Source organism: Monodelphis domestica, chromosome 7, assembly GCF_027887165.1.
Source record: "Monodelphis domestica isolate mMonDom1 chromosome 7, mMonDom1.pri, whole genome shotgun sequence".
In the NCBI taxonomy this organism is placed as follows: Eukaryota; Metazoa; Chordata; class Mammalia; order Didelphimorphia; family Didelphidae; genus Monodelphis; species Monodelphis domestica.
The window spans coordinates 258,508,213-258,527,526 of NC_077233.1; the positions used below are offsets into that span (position 1 = coordinate 258,508,213).

Consider the following 19,314-nt stretch of genomic DNA (forward strand, 5'->3'; position numbering starts at 1 on the left):
TTATAATGTTCTCTATCTCTCATTGACTCATAAATTCCTCTCCTATCCATGAATCTGATAGGCAATATGTTCCCTGTTCTTCTAATTTGCTTCTGGTATCCATGTATCCATTCTGGTGTATCATAATGTATCCATTTTGATCTTATCTTAGTGAATGGTTTAAGTTTCTGCCAAAATACTTTCCATTTCTTCCAGCAGTTTTTACCAAGTAGTGATTTCTTATCCCAAAACCAGCATCTATGCTTTTGTCAGATACAAAGTTACTGTAATCTTTTGCTGCTGTTTGTTGTTTCTTTCTTGTTCCACTGAACTGCCTTTCTAGTTCATAGTCAGTACCAGATAGTTTTGATAATTACTGCTTTATAATACAGTTTAAAATCTGATGCTACTAGACCTCCTTCCCACATATTTTCATTAATTCTTTTGATATTCTTGATCTTTTGTTATTCCAAATGAATTTGCTTATTATTTTTTCTAGCCCAATTTTTTGGCAATTTAATTGGAATGGCATCAAATAAGTAGATTAGTTTAGGGTTGTCATTTTATTGTATTGGCTCTGTCTGTCCATGAACAATGAAAAATTCTCAAATTATTTAGATCTGACTTTATTTATGTAAAAATATTTTTTGATTTGTGAACATGCATTTTCAGTGTGGGGTAGTTGGAGATGCAAGATATAGTTAAAGAGAAATGTCAAATTTAGAAGTATAAATAGGGAAATTATTTGCATAATTTGCATAATATAGCCCCATCCATGAACTTACATAGTCCTCACAACAACTGAGAAATATAGGTAGCCGCACATATTATTATCCCCATTTTACTGAAAACAAATTGTGGCTTTAAGAGGATAAATGACATATCTATAAACACTCAACTAGTAAGACTAGTGCTAGGGCAACAGACATGATCTCTGGAAAAGTATGGAAAGAAAAAAAAATCAGAGAGCTTAAGACTGAGCCTTGGATGATGTCCACACTAAGGAACGAGTCACCAACAATGGAAAACTCTACTTTTAAGCCTTTTTGTCCAAGGTCCCCACCGTCATCAAAAGTTCCTGGTTATCAATTACCACCAAAAATCAAAGCAGAAAAATTATTTTGTTATTTGTGTAATTAACATTTCTACATCATTTATTAGCATATCACAGTGTCTTTGATTATATTCTGTAATCATTTTAATAAGCTACATACAGGAAAAATTATAAATAGCCATCAGGATTCTCTTTTTGTAAATAATCTTGTTTCAAAAAAATATTGAGGCAGTTTTTACTACAGAAACAAAATGTTCCAATTCTTGTATCTTGCAGTTGTCCATTCATTTGCTGAAGTCAAGTCAGAAGATGAAATAAATTGTCAACTTTTCCAAGATTCCATTCTCCCTATGAATTTAAAGTATGACAACACCTTAGAAGAATCTATAGAACAACTAAAAGAAGGCATAGAAAGTGGGACCGTGCTCATTCAATTTGAGGTAAGAGTCAGTTCTGCCTTGCTTATCAAAACCACACAGGCTAAGAGACCGACATTAACAGTCATAAGTAGAAGGAGATTTTCCCTCTGTGCATAGAACACCAAACAAGTCATTTATTGGGGTGAATTAGGGGGCGGGAAGCCCTTTATACCTCTAATATGCCATGATTTCTGGGCCCCGGGCTGTGTGCTTTTTAGGATGTTAAATTAGAGCCTGAGTGCAAAATAGATGGGGATTCAGGAGTCAGGAAATTGATTTCCTCCCTTTTTTATTTTCTTATAATTGCGTGATCAGAAAAATACATCAGGAGATGGGGAAGAAAGACTTTCAGAGAAATCAGATGTTGAAACAGATGCTTAAGTATCTTTCAGACTAATAAAATAAAGAGCAATAGAAGAAGGTACCGAAGGAAATACAGCAATAATTGGTACTTAGAGAACACTTTAAAATTTGCGATGCTTTTAACCTATTTTATATCATTTGAGCTTTACAATTCCCTTGTGAGGCAGGGACTAAAGGCATTATCTCTGTTTTATAGTTAAGTCAGTTTTGAGAGCATGATATCACCTATGTGGTGTTTGCAGCATTATGGAAAAGTTAAACAAAGTTGACGAAGAGCTTTCCCTTTCTCTGTCAAGAGTTAACTTAGGGGTAATATTTATTAAGCACCCCCGTTGCGCCAGGCACCGTGCTAAGCCCTCAAAAGATACAAAGAGTCCCTGTTCCACAAAGAGCTCCCAGTCTAATGGAGCATGTGACATGTCAGCAACTATGCACAGGAAAGATACACACAGACTAAATTGGAGATAATTATAGAGAGAAGGCCCTTTGCATTAAGGGAGATTGGGAAAGGTTTCTTGTAGAGGGTAGGATGTTAGCTGAGACTTGAAGGAATCCAGGAGGCAGACACAAGGAGTGGGGGAATTCCAGTCATGGAGAACAGCCAGAGAAAATGCTTAGAATCTGAAGATGGAGGGGCATGTGCAAGGAATAGGAAGGAGGTCACTGTCACTGGATTGAAGATTGCATGGAAGAACTGAAGAAACTGAGCCTGATGACTTGGTCAAGGTCACACAGTTAGTTATGACAAGGCCCACACTAGCATAGTTATTAACACCACTTCATGGAGTTAGGGAAGCTTGGCCAACCTGTTTAAACAGGCTGTTGATTGTCAGTGGGAAATAAATGAACATAAGGATGTTGGCACTATTACTATTTCCTAGAAATGTTTAATACAGAATGAGAAACCCTAAAGAGCCTAAAACTGCCTTCGCCAGCCAAAATCTCATTGCCAAATGGAAAGACATGGCAGCCAAGAGAGGAGGGTGGCAAAAACTGCCCCAAATAATCTTCCTAATGCATGGGCTTTGGATATGTCACTCTTTTGTTCAAAAGCCCTCCGTAGCTAAAAACACACATTTTTGCCAGGTTAAGGATAGCCTTCGTCAATCTGTCACCTGCTGACCCTTTGGCCTTATTTACAATGTTTTCTTTCCCACAACCCTTGTTCATTCCATCTAGATTATTAATTATTCCCCAAGCCCCCATTGCCGTCTATCACCTGCCTCGATACATTTATTTGTCCAGGTTATCACCTCTTCATTTCTCCCTTCTCCTTTAAGCCTCCTCTCCTGATAAGTCGTTTCTGATAGCTACAGCTGAAAGTTTTGTCTCCCTCCTCAAATTTCCCAAGAAAACAATCTGAATCTCTTCTGAAGGCTAAAAGGAGCAACAAAGGCACAAGGAGTCCCCTGGGTGGATGGGCATTTGGGCGAATTGATTGGAACAAGAAGAGCTGGGATTCCTAGTGGTCATGGAAAGGAGAATTGTCATGAGCACACCTGGGAAAGGTGTTGTGGCCTATACAGCCACAGAAAAACTCTGAGGGTTCCTAAAATTCATAGGAAACTGGTCCAATTGTAGATCTTAATGCTTTTCTGCCTTGGCCATACTCCTCCTGGGTCATTCTTTGGCACCTAAATACTTGGAGGCAATTGAAAAGAAAAATTCATTCTAGCCCCCATCCTAACCAACTCAGATTCTACAAGAGCCCTTTGTCGTGAAGAGAGTGACTTCTTTTTCGGTCATGCTAGCGTATCCTCTTCCATTTTGACATAAGATACTCGGGTCCTTTCTGTATTTTTCATGGAGGAAGCTATCCAGAATTTGGGGAGTTGAAGAATATACAGTTTTAGAGAAAATACTTGTTAGCTATGAAAAGAGCATTCCGGTGAATCAATGTATTTTATGTGCATCAGTTTAGAAAAATATACATTAGGTCATTGGAAAGGGAGGATGCACTAGCCTTTGGTGGGGATCAGAAAAGGCCTTATATAGGAGCTTTTAAACTGTTGCTCTTAAGAAAATCAGGGTTCTGAGAGGCCGAGATAAAGAAGGGGATGCGTTTAAGTCAGGGGAGCCACTACACACAAAGGTGTGGAGGTGAGAGATCAAATTCCATGTCTGATGAATTCCATGATGAAGGTTGCTTTGGCTGGACCCTACAGTTAAATATACATCTGGAAAGTCAGATTGGTGCCAAGTTGCAAAGGGTTTTAAATGTCAAACAAAGAGTTTGCATGTGATTGTAAGGGTAAGAGGGAGTCTCTGACAAGCAGACCTGTGCTTTAAAAAAAATCCCAGTGCCAGCCGTGGTGAGGATAAATGAGGGAGGGGAAATATTTGAACCAGGAAAATAATTAAGAGGCAGAATGTAATGAGAGCTTAGAAACTAGAGTAGTGGCCCTGCAGAGAGACAGAAGGAAACCAGTGTTGATGGTAGTGCAGTCATCACAAAAACACCACCAAAAGGCCCCCCAAATTAACCCTTGGCAGAAAAGATGAAGGCTCTTCTTCAACTTGTTTTAACTTCATAATATCTCAGCTACTGTACAAGCAATATTATGTGCTGAAAAATGTTGCCACCACATAACCCTCCCTCGATTTTATGGAACTGGGTTTAGTAAATACAGACACAGCACCCCTATTCCCAGTCCTCGTTGCTGTTTAGTCGTTCATTCTCATCCGACTCTTTGGGACCCTGTGGACCATACTATCCATGGGATTTTTCTCAGTAAAGATATTGGAGTGGTTTGCCATTTCCTTCACCAGTAGATGAAGAGAAACAGAAATTAAATTAATTTTATAGAGTCACACAGCTAGGAAGCGTCTGAGGCCAGGTTTGAACCTAGGACCTCCAGTCTCTATTCCTGGCTCTCAATCCATTGGGCCACCCAGCGGCCTCCCCTCTGCCCATTTTTATATAGCCTGTGAAATAAGAAAGGTTTTTACATTTTTGAATAAAGTATTAGTTTATGATTAAGGAAGTATGTTTTACATGATAATACATGTATAACCCAGCTCAAATTAGATCTTATAATTTCAGAAAATGTATGTAAAAATTTTTATTACATGTAATTGGGGAAATAAAATATCTTTGAATTAAAAAAATAAAAAATAAAAATATAGGTTAAGGCACGCAGACATGCCGGCAGCTGGTTGAAATTGATCAATATATATTTTGGATAATAACCATCTATATTTGTCTATTGGCTACATTATTGTTCGTGTTTTACCAGGAAACTGCAGATGGATAGTAAGCGGGGCCCAGAGTCGGTCCCAGGAGTACATTTGAGCGGGAGCCTATTAGAGAAATGGTTCAGTGCTTCACGGGATCCCAATTTGACTACTATTGCAAGAGACCATTTTGTTAGCAGCAGCATTCCACCAAACATGATCTATCTTTACAAACCAAGTTAATACCAGAGTCTCAAAACTAAATTCCAAATAACCCAAAGGCCATTGCGGTGATTGCACGTAAGAGAGACAGAATGTTGCCAAGAGCTCAAACACAAGAAGTACGGTAAAGAATGTAATAAGGGAATGGGGCCGTTAGGATCATAGTGGATGGAGAATCAGGCCTAGAGTCAGGATGATGACCTGGTTCATCACCAGTCACCTGACACTTCCCAGCTAACCCCATTTGCCTAGCCCTTGCCTTGCCTTAGAGTTGTTACGAAGACAGAAAGTAAGGGTTATTCTTTTTTTAAAAGCAATAATCATATTAATCATATTATGGCTTTATTGGAGCATTGGAGGAAAACGTAGAAGTAGGCAGATTTTACATCATCTTTGCTTTTATATTTCCAATAATAATAAGTTGTTTTCCATATATGATGGTTATTAGGATAGAAAAATCTTAATCTTAATCCATTTTTGTAGTGCTGAATTTGGAGAAGTAACTTGGGCCCTGGGCAAGATGCTTAATGCTCAGTGCTCTAGGCAACTCTCTGATTATAAATTGCAGAGAAGGTGTTTCCTCACCTAGACGTTGCCAATACCCACAGAATCCTAGATCTGGCCCCTTTCCCTACCCCTTACATCAACACAGCCCCTGTTGAACTTGGGGGATGGGGAGGTCATTTCAAGGAACTTTAGATGACTCCTGGAGTTTAGTTCCAATACAGAGTTGAACCAGCTGGTCATTCCAGCTGGCAGCAAGCAGGGAGGAGGAAAATGGCAAGATGGGTTTTTCAGATTCACTAGTTTTAGCATTTGTTGGAGGACGGGGAAAATTATTATTTCTTAGTGTGAATTTGGAACTAAATACATTAATTGCTGAAGGACAGAATTCTGTTTAGTGAGTATTTTCAAGCAGGCATTTTGAATATTTTAAAATTTATTAACTTTATACTCATTATGAACAGCCCATGCTTATGGAACATTTTCATCCCAATAAGTTGGACAGTGAAAGGATTTTGACTCCCCTTTTCCAGGTATAGAAACTGAGGGTTGAGCAAGATTAAGCAATCTGCCCAAGATTATACAAGAGGTGGAGCTGGGAATTCAATCTATAATCTTCCAACTCCAACCAATTTAAGTGCTTTTTCCCTACTTTACCACCCTCCCTAAAAGGAAACTAGCCGTTAAAAGATACTGAGGCACAACTTCAATTTTTTTTGTTTGTTTCCCTCCCTGTCAAGGTAGTTTTAGAGTGCCACAGAGAAGGAGGTTGACAGAAGACAAAAAACCAGGAGTGGGTAGTCTCATTATTTGTTAGACTGATTCATGAATTAAGATATACCAAAGGTCATATGAATCACAAATATTCACTCCTACTTCAAAACAATCCCTATTTAATCAACCTAGAGGCCATTTCATGAGTGTAAGAGCTTCATCCCTTTTTCTCTTTTGTATTTCCTTAGAAACTTAATCTTTTATCCCAACTCAGTTCAGTAAACAGTACGTACTTACTCTGGGAAAGGCACTGTATTATCCCCATTTTTAAGGAGTTTTCAAATTCTACCAGGAGAAAACAATATGTACCCCAATAAATACACAAATGTAAAATTATTTAAGCACATTGAGAGGATACTTACACGTAGAGGAAGCAAGAAGGGATTTATGTTATTCTATTCAGTAAATATTTATTAAGCACCTACTAGCCAACATTGTGCTAAACGCAGGGGAGTATAAAAGAGGCAAAAGACAGTCCTTGCCTTCACCAAGCTTACAATCTAGTGGGGGAGACAACATGCAAACAAATAGATACAAGATAAGCTAAGTGCAGGATGAAAGGGAAATAATTAAAAAAGGGGAAGCAGTGGAGTTCAGAGACTTCAGATAAAAGCTTCCTGTAGAAAGGAGGCTTGTAGTTGGGACTTAAAGGAAGCCAGGGTAGTCAGTGGTCAGAGAGGAGGAGGGAGAGTGTTGTTCTTCATGGGGAATAGCCAGAGAAAATGCCTAAAGACAAGTGATGGAGCATTTTGTTCATGGGACGGCCAGGAAGCCCAAGTCCCTGAACCAGAGCATACTTGATGAGAGATTGTAGGAAGAGGCTAGGTTATGAAGGGCTTTGAATGCCAAACAGAACATTTTGTATTTGATCCTGGAGGAGTTTGTGGTGGCAGGGGGAAGGTGGAGAGTGAAATGATCAGACCTGCATTTTAAGAAAATCACTTTAGTGGCTGAATGGATTGGAGTGGAGAGAGATGAGGCAGGGAGACTCACCAGTAAGCTTTTGTAGTAATCAAGGCATGGGGTGATGAGGGCTTGCCCCCCAGAACAGTGGCACTGTTAGACGAGAACCACGTAGAGGGTAATCCCTGACCTGAATCTAGAAGGACATTAAAACTTCTGAGTTCATGAACAAATATCTTATTTTATCCTCACAACAGCACCAAGAGATATAGATGCTATTCCTATCCTATCCCCATTTTATTCTTTTAATTATAAAGATATTTTATTTTACCAATTACATGTAATATGTACGTTTTCTGAAGTTATATGATCCAAATTGTCTCCCTCCTTCCCTTCTTTCCTGCCTTCCAGAGCTAGCAAGCAATTCAATCTGGGATATACATGTATTATGATGCAAAATATGTATCCATCTTGATCACTTTTGTAAGAAAATAATCATATAAAATCAAAATCCCAAATAAACTTAAAGTGAAAAATTGTGTGCTTTGATCTGCATTCCATCTCCCACAGTTCTTTCTCTGGAGGTGGATAGCATTCTTTGTCCTAAGTGCCTCAGAATTGTCCTGGATCACTGCATTGCTGAGAGAAGCTAAGTCTCTTACAGTTGATGATTCCACAATATTGCTGTAACTGTGTACAACGTTCTCCTGGTTCTACTTATTTGACTCTGCATCAGTTTGTGTGGATCTTTCTAGCTCTTTCTGGAATCATCCTGTTCATCATACCTTTTGGCACAATAGTATTCCATCACCGTCACATACCACAATTTGTTCATCCATTCCCCAGTTGAGAGATAGATATCCATTCAATTTCCAGTTCTTTGTCAGCAGCTATATATCCCCATTTTATTGATTATTGATTAGTGACTTTGCCCAGGGTCACATAACAATTATATGTCAGAGGCCAAATTTGAACCACCAGTCTTCCTGATGGTCACTGAATCACCTTAACTGCTTTAAAAAAAAACCCTTACCTTCAGTCTTAGAATCAATACAATGTATTGGCTCCAGGGCAGAAAAGAGATTAGGCTAAACTATGGGGATGAAGTGACTTGTCCAGGGTCACCCAGCTAGGAAGTGTTTAAGTTTGATTTAAACCCCAAACCTCCTATTTCTAGGCCTGGCTCTCAATCCACTGAGACACCTAGCTGCCCCCAAACTAGCCACTTTTAAAATATATTGAAACAGTTATTTTAAAAAATAATACATGTATCACCTAGATCAGATTGCTTGCTAGCTGCAGGACAGGGGAAGGAAGGGAGGAAAGAAGACAATTTCGATCATATAACTTCAGAAAACTTAGGTGGAAATTTATTACATGTAATTGGTAAAGATAAAATATCTTTATTTTTTAAAAAGAATATTTTTTTAAAAAACAAGTTCATTGATCCCAGGTTAGGATACACTCTGCTATATGATAAAATAATTAAGAGAGATATTTGACTAGATGCTGAATCAGTATTCCCATATTGTTTTCATATTGTAATTCCAGTTCTAATATCATTCTCCCATAATTTAATTCACCAAATATTAAATGCTTGCTGTGTGAAAAGCACTATAGAGATCCTATTTTCAAAGAATTTACATTCTACTAGAATATAGCATGTATCCCACCAAAAAAAAATACCAAATAATTTAAGATCTTAAGAGAGAGAAAACAAGAAGGGGTTCACATAGTAGGCAGTACCCAAAATGGACCTAGATAGTAACTAAAACTTTGAGGTTTATGTGGAGACACAGAAGCAAAAAGAGGACTACCCAGTTCTAGGAACAGATGACAGTAGATCAGTGTGTCTGGAATAAAGAATGTATGGAGTAGATTAATGGGAAATATTTCTGGAAAGATAGGTGGCAACAAGATTGTGCAAAGCTTTAAGTGGCTCAAGTTTTTGTCATTTATTCTAGAGAAAACCTGATTTTTCATCAGAGGAGGGACATAGACAAGACCTGTGTTTGAAGATCTTTAATTTGGCATCTGTGAGAAGGATGCTTTGGAGAGAGAAAAGCATGGAGGAGGGGAGACCAATAAAGAAGCTATTCCATTAGACCAAACAAGAGACCCATACTTTCTCTCTTGGAATTGATATGGGGTTAAGTAATTTGCCCAGGGTCACATAGCTAGGAAGTGTCTGAGGCCAGATTTAAATCCAGGACCTCTCATCTGCAGGCCTGGCTCTTGATCCACTGAGCTACCTAGCTGCCTCTATTATCCCTGCTTTACAGTTGAGGAAACTGAGGCAGAAGATGATTTTTCCTAGAGTTATAAAGGTAGTAAGGGTCTATGGATGAATTGAACTTAGGGCTTTTAGACCCCAAGCCCAGCACTATCCTTATTTTCCTCATATGCAAAATGAAGGACTAGACTAGACAACTGCTATGGTTCCTTCTAATTCTTTAATTCTGTGATCTTATAATGAGTTCCATTTTGGATATATTGAATCTGAATGCCAGAGTCGTCCTCATATCCAGGTAGAGTTGTTTGGCAATTACTTGGTGATGAGAACCTGAAGATCAAGAGAGAAATTAGAGCTGAGGATATAGATGTGGCAAATAAAAATGATAATTAATTCTCTGAGAGCTGATGAAATCTGAGGCAGAAACAGAAAGATAAAAGGAGGAAGGGGGGAGAGAGAGAGAGAGAGAGAGAGAGAGAGAGAGAGAGAGAGAGAGAGAGAGAGAGAGAGAGAGAGAGTCCAACAAAAAATTTAGGCAATGGTTACTCAAAGATATAAGGTAAAACAAGAAAGCAGTGTTACAAAAGCCAAAGAATAAGAGGATCTAGGAGAGGGAAAGGGTCACTATTTTCTGTGGAAAGGATTAGGATTGAGAAAAAGCTGCAGATTTGACCACAAATTCAACCTCAGAAAAATGAGATTTGGTTAAACGGTTGTTTTGAAGGTCAGATGACAAGAGGTTGAGACAGAAGCAGCAACAAGCCTTTCCGGGAGTTTGGCTATGAAAAGGGAAAGATATTTTACCATAGTGTGGTAAAGTGTCTGTACCAAATAAAAGGTTTATTTTGCTTTGTTTTTAAATGGGGAAACCTAAGTATGTTTTCTGTAATAGGGGGAGAGGGAGAGAGATTGAAGAAGGGGAAAGATCTAAGGTCAAGCTCCCAGGGTAGAACCATGGGAATGAATGACATGGGCACAAGTTGAAGAGTTGACTGACAAAGAGAAGGGCCACATTTCCCATAGAGATTGGAGCGAAGGAGAAAAGAATGGAGATGGTATAGAGAAAGGGAGAAGGGGGAACCTATAGTAGATGGCCTCTATTTTTTGACGAAAGTAGGAAGGTCCTCTTCTGAAAAAGAAGTGGGTTTGGGGAGGGCAGGTGTTGTAGAAGGCTGGAAAGTCATAAGATCATAGATTTATAGCTGATCCACCCTCTTCATTTTACAGATGAGGAAACTGAGTCACATAAAGGTCAGGTGACTTGCCAAGGGTCATACAGCTAGTAAATGTAGTTCTGACTCCAAGTCTCATGCCCTATTCTCTGTGTCATGCTGCCTCATTTGGAACTGGTATAGTCTCTATATGGAGTATCATATAGGCTTATTCAAGAAAGAATAAGATTGCCATGTATCAGTAAGGGCCCATGGAATATAGATTTCAAGTCAATAATGAATCCCGTTGGCACAATTGCATGATTTTCTCCAACAACAAAAAAGTAGGGTCAAAGAATGTAGATGGATAATACTGAGTCACACTTTTATATGTATATATACTCTCTAATGAATGTACGGAGATGATTTAACTAAAAATCAGCAATGAATTAATTAGTGTTAGAATTTTTAATTGTGAACTCTTTATTGCTTGATGGAAAAGAAATTTTGTCCACAGACATACGTTGTTGAGATCGTGAAAGAATTAAAAGTGTTTATACTATTGAAAATAGGTTTTTTTACTTATTCATTTGATGAACTGAACTATTTTTCCTTTGTTTTTAGACCTATTTATGCTTTAACATTTCTAGTCTGAATAATTATCCCCTTTTTTTCCAATTTTTTGTTCTTTTCTCTAACATTTCTTAAATAACTGTCAGGCAGTTCAGATTTGCTATATTTTGGAATGATTATTTTCTGTCAATGACTCAAACCCATTCTTTTGAATTCTTTTAAAAAGATTTTCATATTAAGAAATTGTTGAATGGTAATGTCAGCTAGAATAGTGAAATGTTTTATTGTACTTTTTTGATGATAAGCTTTTAAAATTGAACATGTAATTGCTTTTGAACCTAAAACGTTGATCCCTTGGGTAAGGAATCTTACCATAAAGTACTTGAATTTTGCATAAATTTTGGCAGACATTTGTTGAATAATCTTGTGATTTCTCACTTTTGTATCATGTAGCAACTCTACAGAAAGAAGCCAGGTTTGGCCATCACATATGCAAAACTGTCTCAAAATTTAGACAAAAATCGCTACAAAGATGTACTGCCTTGTGAGTATCAAGTGTAAATGTCTGACCGCTTCAGCCCCCTCCTTTTACTCTCCCCTCCCATACTCTCTCCACCCTTTTTGGCTGCTCACTTAATCCTTCTTAGCTTTAATTTTCTCCTATGTCAAAACTGCCTAACCTGTATTAAAGCTGATAGATGACCATATGAGATAGCCACTACCAGTACGCTTAGGGGAGGATCAAATACACAGGTAAAATCATTGATGACTTTAAAGCACTAAATAAATATTGGCCATTATTCCTAGTTGTGATAGAGAGAAATTGATTTTTCTGGATAAATGCATGTCTAAAGTGTGAGTTTTGTGAGGGTGATGTAGTTCCACAATGTCAGACTCAACTAGAAACATGTTGACTTAGGAAAACACACATTAACCGTATCTATGTTCTAATGTGTTATTATTTATTTTATTAGTTGTTTCCTGATTATTTCTTAATCTGACTCAGTTTGCACCCTAGGTTCTGTGGTTGACAACTTTGGTGTAGTGATTAAGGCACTGGATTTGTAGTCAGTGAGCTCTGAATTCAAATTCTGATTCAGCTTCAAAGATTTTTTTCATTTTAAAAGTTTTTATTTTTATTTTTTAGAATTGAAAAATTTCATTTAATTAATTGAGTTAGAATATTTTTCAATGGTTACATGATTCATGTTCTTTTCCTTCCCCACCCCAGGAGCCAACAAGCAATTCCACTGAGTTTTACATGTGTCTTTGATCAAGACCTATTTCCATATTATTAATATTTGCACTAGGAGATCATTTAGAATCTACATCCCCAATCATATCCCCATTGACTCATGTGATCAAGCAATTGTTTTCCTTCCGTGTTTCTACTCCCACATTCTTTCTCTGGATGTGGATAGTGTTTGTTGCATGGCTGCTAGTAGAGAAGTCCATTACATTCGATTGTGCCACAATGTATCAGTCTTTGTGAACAACGTTCTCCTGGTTCTGCTCCTTTCACTCTGCATCAGTTCCTGGAGGTTGTTCCAGTTCACATGGAATTCTTCCAGTTCGTTATTCCTTAGCTTCAAAGCTTTTTAATTTTGTTGTTGTTGTTAATGAGTCATTTTGGTTGTATCTGACTCTTTGTGACCTCATTTGGGATTTTCTTGGCAGAGATAATGAAGTAGTTTGCTATTCCCTTCTCCAGCACATTTTACAGATGAGGAAACTGAGGCAAACAACATTACATGACTTGCCCAGGGTCACACAGCTAATAAAGTATCTTGAGGACAGATTTGAAGCCAGAAGATGAGTCTTCCTGATTCCAGCTCCAGAGCTCTGTTTACTGACACCTACCTGCCCTGAAGTCGAGAAGACCTGATTTCAAATCCAGCCTCAGGCACTTACTAGTTGTATAATCCTGGGCAAGTCACTTAACTGTTTTCCTAATCCACTAGAGAGGGAAAGGGCAAACCATTCCAGTATCCTTGTCAAGAAAACCCCAGATGGGTTCACAAAGAGTTAGAAAAACAAATGAATGAACAACAACAGCAGTGGCCTTGAGGGATGCTAGGTGATTCCATAGATAAAGAGCCAGACCCAGAGTTGAGACACTTCCTAGCTGTGTGACCCTGGGCAAGTCACTTAATCCCCATTGCCTCAACCCTTACTGTTCTACTACCTTGGAACTGATACTTAATATCTAAGACAGAAGGTAAGAAATTATTTTTTTTAATGGCCTTGAACAAGTTGGTTACTTTATCTCTCAGAGCCTCCATTCTCTCATCTATAAAAGGAAGGGACTGACTGGTTTGAATTCTTTGGCCCCGAACAACTCTAAATCCTTTGATCATACCCAGCCCAAATTAGGTATTTATTCCTTTCTGTTAAGATGCCTAGAGTCATCATCCAAGTGCCAGATACCAAAAGAGTCAGCCTTGAAAAAGCTAGAAGCAAGAAGGCTCCGTTATTAGGCTTCCTTTACAAGTAATTTGCTATGTGACTTAGGCAAGTTCCTTCAGCTCTCAGAACCTTAGATAATTATCTCCTTTTTTAAAACAGGATTTCTGGTGTTCTCTCAGCTATTGTGGGTATATCTGCAAATACCACAGTCTTTGTACTGTTTGTTTCTGTCTTTATACTGTGAAAAAAGTCTTTATGCTTCTAACAATCCCTTGGAGCAAAAAAAAAAAAGACGAAGATGGTTACCAATTGAATTTTTTTCTAATAAAATAAAATTTTTCTCTTCTTCCTAGATGATTGCACTCGGATATTACTGCAGGGAAATGAAGATTATATTAATGCAAGTTATGTGAATGTAAGTCAAAAATCTATATATATTTTAAAAGAATGCATAAAACCACATTTCTCTAAAATATTTTATTTTACTGTCAGTTGTAGTTATATATTCCATCTAAAAATAACGGGGGGAAAACATATCTTGTTCAATACATGAAAAACTGACTTCCCATCGTGGCCCTTTTGTGTCGTTTTGAGGATGTGTCCCATCTCGACCTTTTTTTATTTCCCCATCTAAAAATTAAGAATTAAATTAGGTGAGTTCTAAGGAATTTCTAACATTCTATGGAGCATGTTGTAAAGATTAAAATTTAGGAGAGACTGAGGCAGGTAGAAATTAGTTTTTCTCTGCAAGGAGTATTATATTTATGAAGTTTATTGAAGATTAAGGATTAAAGAAAATACAGGATAAGGAAAACGTGCCTAGGCCAGGGAGGCCTAGACAAGACCTCACCTACATTATGGAAAGAGCCACGTCTGCCCCCAAAACGGAAGTCCAAAAAGAGCCCAAAAGCCTTTGCAATCAGGTTAAAGGCCTTCTCGATCTCGGCCCAGGTGAGATTACAAGGCATTCTGGGGAAGTGGAGCAAAGGCTTGTGGGGATTGAAGTCCTGGATTCCAGTCCATTTTTACATTCCCCCCATTTGATCATTGTTGGGGGGCGAAGTTTCCCCAAAAAGGATCATGAGAACATAATCAACTTAAACATTATAGTAATTCGAGGATAAGAGAAAAACAAAAAAACAAATAATTGCTGGACGCATTGACAGAAAGCCAGTTAGGGGGCAGTCCCCTTTGGCATGAAAGTATACACAAAAACAAGTATATATATTTTGAGGGATACTCAACACCCAAAGCTAGAAAAAAGAGAATGACTATATGTACAAATAGAACTTTAAATAAGAAGCAGCTGGGTGGCTCAGTGAATTGAGAGCCAAGCCTAGAGACAGCAGGTCTTGGGTTCTAATCTTGTCTCGGATACTTCCTAGCTGTGTGATGCTGGGCAAGTCACTTAACCCCCATTGCCTAGCCCTTACCATTCTTCTGCCTTGGAACCAATACACAGTATTGATTCTAAGATGGAAGGTAAGGGTTTTTTAATTAAAAAAAAATTTTAATAATAAAAATAAAACCTTAAAAGCACAATTTGCCTATAAGTTCAAGAAGAGATCTTTAAAGAAATGAAACAAGAATTAAAAATAACATTACAAATGAAATAAGAGTAGTAGAGGAAAGAATTAGAAAAGAAATGAGAATTCAAGGGGGAAAAGTTCTGCGTTTTTTTTTTTTATTAAGAAGTGTTGGGGGCAGCTGGATGGCTGTGTGACCCTGGGCAAGTCACTTAACCGCCATTGCCTAGCCCTTACCACTGTTTTGCCTTGGAACCTATCCATAGTATTGATTCTAAGAAAGTAAGGGTTTTTAAAATAATAATAATAATAATAAATAATAATAATTACTAATTTTAAAATAATTAATAATAATAACTAATAATTAACAAGCATTTATTTTTCTTTTCCATTTCTCTCCCCCCCGTTGGGAAAAAATAAATAAATCCTTTATAAGAAATTTGCATAGTCAAGAAAAACACATTCCCATATTGGCCATGTAAAACTGTATCCTCATTCTGTAGCTTGAATCCATCACTTCTTGAACCCAGGTCTTTTGAATTCAGGGCTCTTTCCACTGCAGCATGCTTAAATTATACTCAAGAAGCTAATTAAACTAACTAATACAGTGACAACAAACCTATGACACTTGTGCCAAAGATGGCACACAGCCACCTTCCTTCCTCCCTCCCCCATTTGTTACTAGAAAGGTTGGAGCTGCTTCCCTACCCCATCTCCACCAGGCCTGAGGACAACTTTTCACATCTCCATCCCTCTGCCCAGCAGCCAATGGGAACGCATAGGAGTTAAGGTGGGCGGCTCACAGGAGGCAGAGCTGGAGGAGAGCAGAGTACTTGGGTCACTCCCCTCCCCCTCTCTATACTCACTGAGGACATTCCTCACTTCACCTGTCCCTCTGCCCAGCAACCCAATGGGAGAGCTGCCTCCATCCCTTCTGTGGGGTAAGGGGTGAGGCAGGGCACACCCAGCACTTGATGGGGGTGGGGGGATGACACTCAATCAGGTGGGGGAGGAGTGAAGGCAGGGCCCGACACGTCCATCTCTAAAAGGTTCACCATCATTGTTTTAGTATTTTGCCTGTGTGCAAGGTAGGTAGGCAGCACAGTGAACAGTAGTGGTGTTACACCTTACCTTTTGTCTTAAAATCAATACTGTGTTTTGGTTCCAAGGCAGATTGGTAAGGGCTAGGCAATGGGGATAAGTGTCACACAGCTAGGAAGTGTCTGAGGCCAGGTTTGAACCCAGGACCTCTCATCTCCAGGCCTGCCTCTCCATCCACTGACCCACCTAATGCCCCAAGCTTTTTTTAGTGATTCATTTTTCTGAAAGTTTACATTGATTTTTGCCATCATCCCCTTACAAAGAAATCATATTGCCCATTATGTCAACTGAACGAAAGTGTTTGAAATCCAATTTCATATCCATTTTGTAGGTAGAATAAATTTTAATGAATGTCTCTCTCACTAGATGGAAATTCCTTCCACTAAAATTGTGAACCGCTATATTGCCACACAAGGCCCTCTTCCGCATACCTGTGTGCACTTTTGGCAAGCAGTCTGGGATCATAAGTTATCACTTATAATCATGTTGACGACACTCACAGAACGAGGACGGGTAAGTATTTTTATTTCTGTCTCTGAATGAACCCTAGCTCACACATTCAATTCCACTTTTTTTACTTCCAGAGTGTTTGGGGTCACATAGACACCATTATTATTTTGAGGTTTCATCTGAGTTTTGTTGAATAGTATAGCATGTAGAAAAATAATGAATTTGGGTTCAAATTCCAGTTCTTCCACTTACTATTTTGGGCAAGTCATGTGACCTCATTGAGCCTCAATTTTTTTCATGTGTAAAATGAAGGGATTGTCGTAGAAGGTGTCTGGTCCCTTCTAGTTTTAAATCTCAGAAAGTACCCCTATTTTTTTAAGTACCACTATTTTAAAATCTCAGGAAGTACCTTATTTTTATGCTTCAGTGGGTAGCTTCATGTCCAGATTACTATTACAATCTATTCTTAACTCTTTCTGCTCTATAAAGACCCCAACATCCAGAATGTCTGATGCTTTATAAATATGATTCATTATTCCTTCTTGTAAGTCTTGCCACTACTAGCCAAAGCAGATTCTGTTATGGCTTTAGATTTATATTTGTCTAAAAATTTAACCTCTTAGGGGTAACTAAATAATAAAATGAATAGAGTGCTAAGTCTAGAGTTAGAAGGACCTGGGTTCAAATTTGACCTCACACTTCCTGGCTGTATGACCCTGGGTAACTCACTTAAACCCAGTTGCCCAGCCTTTGCTGCTCTTCTTTCTTAGAATTGATTCTAGGACAGAAAGTAATGGTTTAAATAAAATTGTTTAAAAGAAAAGAAATTAACCTCTTTTTTTCCCTCATTTCCCCAACCTGATAAATAAGGGGTTTTATTTCTTATTGGATGGGTAAAATATTCCCCCTACTATATTAAGAATTTAGAATAATCATATCCATAGATAGGGTGCCTGTTTACATTTTGCTTACTTTTTATTTAAGTTCCAAAACATTCATATCAAGAATAATTAAATAATATTGGTGGTGGTGAAGAAGCTAAATTATTTCAGTATACATGTATACAATATTTATTATATTTATATAATTATATGTTTATATATAATATTTATCACATAATATAATAATTTATATTATAGTATATTCAATATATTATTTCACAGATAAGAGTAGTAAAAATTCATTGCAAAAGAAGTGTCTAAAATATAACAGCTATTCTTCTGTAGTTAAATTGACTCTTGAAGTTTCATTAAATACTGAGAATTTGAACTAATCTAAGTACCAAGAACCTTTGGCAGAGAAATGCATTGTGGGAAGATGTCAGAGTACAGCATTAAGCTTTCTCACCCTCCTAATACCTTCTACAAACAACCAAAAATATCTCTACAGAATCAAAACTCAATGTAGCAAAAACAGACAGGAATCTGTAGTGAGGCTGAACAGCTTGGGAAAACTAGGGAAGAAGGTTTCTGACTTCCCTGGCCTCAGTCCCAGCCTGAGGTGACAGGAACAGAGCAAACAGAGGGAAATCAACAAGGTAACCCTGGAAGCAAGATTAGCATCCTTACCATGTTTGCCTGGATCTCTGAGGATACCACTGGAATTCTCATTCAGAGGACCCTAGGAGCAGCTCTGTCTGCTACAGCCTGGTCTCTGGAGACCCACTCTAGGTCATGACTGAGGATTGAAGGAATGTATACCATGGAGTATGCCACTATGCAGGCACCAAGCCTGAGGGCAGGGTCTTGAACCTTGCTGCTAATTTTTTGGGGACTTTGGAGGCCCAAGGGAACTCAGCCTGGACACCTATTCTGTCCTAGGCTGTGACAATGGGAGAAGAAGAGGGAGGAGTGAAGGAGAGCACACTCATGGCTTTGGTTGCTGAGGAACTGGGACCTGTAGGCTGTGGTCACTCCCAGGAGAGTAGAATCTCTGGTTACTGCCACAGGGGGAGGTAGACTGGCTAGAGTAGTGGCAGAACTGCCCACTGGCCCTGGTTGGAATATCTGAGATCAATCATGGACAAAGACTTGAGTAGGAGACCTAGGATTACATCAGAGCCTAGACTATTAAAAGTGGAAAAACTAAATAGGACTCAGGTTAAAAAGAAAACATACCTCAGCACAATAGGAATACTGAGAGTCCAAGAAAAAGCCAATAATTAAGCCTTTTGGCCTGGATGCCAAAAATTTTTTTAAATTAAAAAAATGGGCAAGCAAAGGAGAAAGAACCCAACTATCGATCACTATTATGGGGACAGAGAAAATCATAGCTCAAGCTTAGAGGACAGTGAAGTAAAAATACTTAATTCAAAAACAGCAAAGAAATAAAATAGGTGGCCATGAGCTCAGAAAGAAGAGCTTAGAAAAGACCTCATAAACCAAATGAGAAAGCATGAGGAAATTTTAGTTAAAAAAATAAGAGCAGTTCAAGAAAATATATATCACCTAAAAGAAAAAAGAGATCTAGAAATTCACAATAG

At 38.2% G+C, this 19,314-nt stretch overlaps 1 protein-coding gene across 3 annotated transcripts in view; it reads left to right on the forward strand.

The window, feature by feature from the left end:
- Positions 1–19,314, forward strand: part of PTPN3 (protein tyrosine phosphatase non-receptor type 3) — a 300,638-nt gene that overhangs the window by 259,611 nt on the left and 21,713 nt on the right. For all 3 annotated transcript variants that reach the window (XM_007498053.3, XM_007498054.3, XM_007498052.3), the window contains exons 19-22: positions 1,310–1,473; positions 11,803–11,893; positions 14,109–14,170; positions 16,749–16,895. In XM_007498053.3, the coding sequence (XP_007498115.1) occupies positions 1,310–1,473; positions 11,803–11,893; positions 14,109–14,170; positions 16,749–16,895 (464 nt within the window). The remainder of the gene's footprint in view (positions 1–1,309; positions 1,474–11,802; positions 11,894–14,108; positions 14,171–16,748; positions 16,896–19,314) is intronic.